The following is a 6,000-nucleotide window of genomic DNA, read 5'->3' on the forward strand; positions in this document are numbered from 1 at the left end:
AACTTGGAGCACGGAAACCTTCAGAAAACCAAACCTACGAATGCAGGAAAACTTCACTAGGGAGCAAGTTCCACACAAGGGCACAGCGCTATTAAAACAATAAGGCAGGGCCAGAAGAAATTCTGGATTGCTGGGGAGGTGGTTTGAGAAGCCTCCCCTCCTTCCTCCCCTCTCATAACAGAACATAAGGCATTAAATGGAAAGCAGGGAACACAGGAGACTGAGTGGACTCCAGTACTGCGGGCTTCAAAGTCCTTCAGCTGCTTGTTGCCGGGAATGTGGCCTAGGGCTATTAGCATCACCTGTGAGTCATTAGAAATGCAGACTCTCAGGCCCACTCCAGACCCACTGGTTCTGAATCACAATTCTAGCAAATTCCCCAAGTGGTTAATGTGCACATTAACTTGGGGGAAGCACTGATTTCATTTCCTTGAGCCCCAGTCTCCTCCTCTGCATCTGGGGGGTAATAGAGGCTCCTTTTCAAGGCAGTTAGGATCCTAAATGAAATCTAACACGGAGGGGTCCCCAGGACAACAGCTGGCACATGGTAGGTAGGGGAGGGCTTGCCCTGGAAGAGCTCACAGGGTTGGGTAAGTTTGACTGCGACCCCCTGGGACTTGGACGCTGCTTCGATCTAGCTCCACTGTGAATTCTGGACAGAGCAGTGCTGGCGCTCGAGAGCTGATGGACAGACTTTCAGAAAATTTGTGAGCTGACTGTTAAACACAGCCGTGATTAAAAATGAAATTCTACACTTACAATAAAGTTATATTAAGATCAAGTGTGATAAATAGGCAAAACTTATCTCTTCCATTATTTTACTGTTTGACCATTATCTATGCTTGTGAGGTTTTTTACGTCCATTTGATGTATTTGTGTGGTGGACATACCACATAATGGTGTGTATTTCTAGCCAACTCTGTGTTCAGTGATCTCAGGGAACTTGGTAGCTTGAAATGGACTACTGTGGGGGTATTTACACCACAGAGACCACCAAACGCTACAAACTGGGGCTTTTTTCTTCAGAGAGTCAGATGTTAAACTTTTATAAGCCTGCCACTGAATATAGCATTTACTATTACTGATCATTAAGTAAAAAACCTGAAATGTGAGGGATTCCTTTTTTGGTGTCAGGTGATGCAAAATCATTCTTTGGGAGGTTTGAGTGATGAAGCAAATTAGACATCGTATAAAAGGTTTAATTTAAAATTCTCTAGCATACACCCTCCCTCTCTCCCTTTTATCCGTCCTTCCTTCCATTTGCAAAACTGACCTTCATCAAGTTGATTTGGTGTAAGACTCAGTCTTCTTACTTACAACCTGCTCATAATGTCCTCCTGGTTTTCATCGAAAAGACACCCTAATCAGCTGTTAGATCATATTTTTAAAATTCCTCATAGCAGACAATCTAGTTTATTTTGTGTTGGTTTAATCTATAGCATAAAATGGGTTTTCACGTGATTCTTGCCCCATTGTGTAAACCTCACAATGGTTCAAAGCTAAGCATTAAATCTGCAAAAGATAAAGTGCCCCCTTTTGACCCCTGTTGTCTTATTACACCCCCCCAACACGCATATACAAATAGAAGAAAAGGGGCCAACAACCAAAACCAACAAGACTCTGACAGTGTAAGGAAAAGAACTAGAAGGACACACACAGCTTCGGGGGGAAGAATAGTGAGTGATCAGCTTCACACAGGCGATTTCAACAGTGAGAGCAAAATAATGAGGTCATCTAAGACGGTGGCTAGCTGGGGGTTATAAGTCAGGAATGCGCTGTCAGTGGAGAATTAGAACCATCTCTTACTCTTTGAGTGGGATGAGAATAATTAACTCATTTATTTAACCAGCTGGGAGGTTCAGGCATCTACTCGCTCACTTCCGTCGAGTTGAGCGTTAGTCTCTGCACTTTAACAGTGAAGGAGGGAGAGGAGAGGGAGGCCGGGGCCAGCGGGGCTGGACAGGCATACACTGGAGCAGGGCCGACTCTGACCGCACCTTGTTGGTGTGTCTCCTGACCTCAGGGGTCATCTCCAAACCACTGTCCTCAGCTCCGTGGAATAAAGGGAAAAGCAAATGACCTTCCTCTTCACCTTGCAAGCCTCTTCACACTCAGTCCCAGGAAGAGCCTTTGAACGGAGGCTGAGCAGACAGTTACTGAAGTCATGTGATGCCTGGGGCTGTCTTGTGACCCTGAGCTTCAATGGTCATCTTCCCTCCCCCTGGAGGCCACAAGGGGCCCTGGCCATGAAAATTCAGATGCCTCTGGAGGTGTGATCGACTAAATCATCCTTATTAATCTTTCACACATTTGCAGGTTTTAATCCAGACTGACAACAGAGTATCATCAAGGAAAATGTTCTGTCCCCATTTAATATGAAACTCACAGGTTTGGGTTTTTCTGGATCAAAGGTATAGTTGAGGACAGTGACAAGCATAAAGTAAGTTTTCTTTATGATTTATTCCAGAATTAAATATGGGTAGTCATGGTTTATAATAAAGTATAAGATTATACATTCATGATATAGTTAGAAAGCACTTTCTTCCTAGGTGACTAATGATTAAAGAGAATGGTACTGTCCAAAATATTGCACACAGTGCCTGGCACATGGAAAATACTCAGTAAACAGTAGATAATGTGACTACGAATATTAAATAATTAGCCCAGAAGGCCAAATTATCTAAGGCGCATATCAAGTATAAAGCCAATTTTCCTGTTCCTTTCTGTTTTGGGGACACTTAAAAATATCTAATTGGTCATCAGCAGAGTAAAGATGCATGCTACGAGGAACTCTCAGCACAGTTAATCTGGGATTGCAAAAAGATGGATAAATAAAGGGCATAGGACTAGCTGAATTAGTACAAGCACTGAAAACTAGGTCGTGGAGACACGGACACATCTGAGAGGGCCACTTGCTGTACGCTCCACGTGGAGAGGTCTTTCCCCATCTCTCTGTGGGGACATGACATTACAGAAGCGGATATTTACCTCTGCCAGTGGGGACACCTTGTTTCTCTTTTACCAAATTATATCCAAGGTTCGGTCCATATAATTACATCCGGCCCCAGCGCCCCAGCTGAGGAATCCTGCAATCCCACGGGCTAAGGCTAGAACAATAGGGAGGGTCTACACTGGTCCAGGTACAGCAGATGCAAGCGGAGGACCAGAGGGAGCTCAGAGGCCCTGAAGGAGCGTGGCCAGGCAGATGGCTAGGAGGCCAAAGAATGAATTGGGAATTACAGAGGGGATCAAAGCATCTATGACCCTTCCTTCTAACCCTAAGCGTCTGGGTGACCCACAGGGAAATGCTGCTGCCTGGCACCGAAACATCCCTCTACGACCCCAGAGAATTCAAAATAAAGACATTGGTCATGCTTATGGAAGCAGCAGCAGAACTCTAAGACTGTCACGACAGTCACCTTAAGCCAGGAAAATGTGGTCTGTGCGCTCTGGGAAAGGATGGTATTCGAGCAGGGGCAGGTGAATCCAAGTTCTTCCCACGGACTGTTTAAATTCCCCCACATCTGCGCTGCACCTACCTGTCTGCTATGTAGCCGATACACATAGAACCGACAAAAAATCCCACATTCACAGCTGACTGAAACAGGTCCAGCATCCAGGAGTTGCCGCACACTAGGTTAAACTGCGAGGCGGGAAAGAAACCAGAACCCTGTTAGGCATGACTCAGCCCAGAGACTCAGCAGACAGTCCTTGTGCTGAGCTGATGAGGCTGCAGGGCATCGCAGCGTTCTCTTGCTTACACGCACTCTCTTCACACAACCGAAAGATCTGTCCACAGTCTTCTTAGCATCCCATCTGGCGCTATGTTGTCAGGCTAAACTCTGTTTAGCTGAAACTGGGTAATTACTCCATCTGTGGACACTTCCCTTTCTACATAAAGTCAAATAGGTGTGCAGACACGATACAAGTGTTGCTCCGAGGAAGCTGGGCTGTTCAGTGCCTTTAGATTAGGAGCATCTTGCTAATGGCTGTTCCGTTTGCTGTCATTTGGAACAAGAGGCAGTGTTGAAGGAGGCACAGGTGCTGGCCTGGAGGTTAGGAGATCTGGTTTCTAGGGCTAACAACTAACTTTCACTCTGTGGTCTTGGGCAAAACTTTTCTCTGCTCTGGACCTCAGCTTTCTCATCTCTGTATGAACAGGCGAGATCAGCCACGCTGTAAAGCCTCTTAAAGTTGTATAGTGTTAAATCTACAATCCTCCACATTTCATGGAACTACCAGACCACTTTAGAGCCTTCAAAAAGGCCCCTCTACCTAAACACCTGTTCATACAGAGCATCTTCACATTATCCCAGAAGTCCTTTTAATTAAGCCAGACAACTGGCTTTCTTTGTCTTTCCAGAATCACTTCATACCCCCTCCCCCCACTTTGCTTTGCTTCCAATAAAAGCAAGTGTCTATTTTTTTCCATTTACTGAAAAAACATTTCACAATTAGATGTTAAGCCAAGTATAGATTTTAATAAAACAGTAGTATCATAGCATAAACTCCACCCCCAAGTGGTTTGATATGGACACTTGGAGCAAGTGAAAGAGAAAAAGTTTGCCATCGAGAGGCAGTTACGGCAGTACGGCACGGTTCAGGTACGCTCTGTGAGCTGTCAGGCATCCACCTGCGTGATGGCAGAGTGGGGGAGGGTGGATAGAGCTTCCAGAAGAAGAGGAGACGTGACAATTTCCCCTTTCCTGGCGTTATTTCCAGGAAATCTGATATGCTTGTTTCCTACCACTGAGACGTGCGTAAACTACAGCCATCACTGTCCGAATTTGATGGAGTTTAACCTACTCATAGTCCAGACAAGTAAAAGGCTGCATGCTTTGGTTGGAAAGTAGAATTTTATAAGGTACTTTGCGTCCAAGGAGCACGTCTGGGCATCCCTGGGATCTTCCCTAAGAAAAGCCACACTCTCTGCCTTCCCGTCCCTCTTAAGTCCCACGCTCACTCACCTCGGTCACGATGGAGGAGCCGGGCGTGTCGTACACCCAGCCGTGCTGACAGGGGCCCAGCGGCAGGTGGCTCCGGTTGGCGGCCAGGCCGGCCAGCGGGTCCACGCAGCCAAGGGTGCTCTGGTTCCAGTCCACCTCGTAGCGGAGGCACTGCTGGGGGAAGGCCTGGCCCGCCGGCCCCGGGCCCGGCACCGTGTAGTTCAGCTCCTCCTCCAGGCTCCAGCCGCATCGCCGGCTCAGCTCGGCCACGCCGGGGCTCCGGCAGCGGTGGTCCGGGATGAAGCCCAGGAAGACGATGCCCACGTAGATGGGGGTGAACGCGGCAGACAGCAGCGCTAGGAAGAAAAATGTTTGTTTCTGGAAAAAGTTGAACTCCCCTATGTGCTCTAGGATGTCATCCACCGTCGGCATTCTTCCCCAGGCAGGAGGAGCCCCGATGCTTTTCCCTGCGCTGTTGCAAAGGCCAATGAGGCAGGCGGCGGCCAGCTCAGCACGACTCTCTCGACCAAAAGTCAAAGGGTGAGCATTAGTATTCTCTAGAAGGCGACCAGCCTTTGGTCCAGAACTCTGTGGGCCGGGCTAGCTTCCAGCTGTGCGGGGTGCATCCGGCTGCTCTCCTGAAACTCCCCAGCGCTCACAGGGCGAGGCGTGTTTACTGCAGTGTCGCTCCTTGAGTTTGTTGCTGCCTCGTGCGGCCCCACAAACAATCCCTCCTCTGTACCGCCCGGTGAGAAACCCGAGCGCTTTCACATATCACGAACCTGTTAATCTTTCTCTAGTAAACTGAGTGTCCAGGAAATCAATATATTCCCATCTCACCCACACAGCCAACCTTTTCTCCAAGGTTGCAGGGAAACGCACGCGATCCTGGCCTTGCTCGCCGGGTGCGTGGTGAATCACAGTCTCCGGCCAGAGACGCGAGGTGCTTTGCCAATTCTATCACTGGGCTCATTCTCCAAACAGCAGCAAGTGCACTCAGGATACCTGCTGTGGCTTGTTTTGATTTTTCCCGGACTTTCTAATTCTCCCCTTT

The 6,000-nt window shown here is 48.0% G+C and overlaps 1 protein-coding gene across 1 annotated transcript in view; it reads right to left on the reverse strand.

The window, feature by feature from the left end:
• SLC22A2 (solute carrier family 22 member 2) overlaps window positions 1-5,718 on the reverse strand; it is a 34,989-nt gene extending 29,271 nt beyond the window's left edge. Inside the window, exons 1-2 of the mRNA XM_072966344.1 lie at window positions 4,968-5,718; window positions 3,540-3,643 (exon numbers count right to left, since the gene is read on the reverse strand). Of these exons, the coding sequence (XP_072822445.1) occupies window positions 3,540-3,643; window positions 4,968-5,378 (515 nt within the window). The 5' untranslated portion in view covers window positions 5,379-5,718. The remainder of the gene's footprint in view (window positions 1-3,539; window positions 3,644-4,967) is intronic.
• Window positions 5,719-6,000: the final 282 nt, after the last annotated feature.

Source organism: Vicugna pacos, chromosome 8 (assembly GCF_048564905.1).
Source record: "Vicugna pacos chromosome 8, VicPac4, whole genome shotgun sequence".
NCBI lineage: Eukaryota > Metazoa > Chordata > Mammalia > Artiodactyla > Camelidae > Vicugna > Vicugna pacos.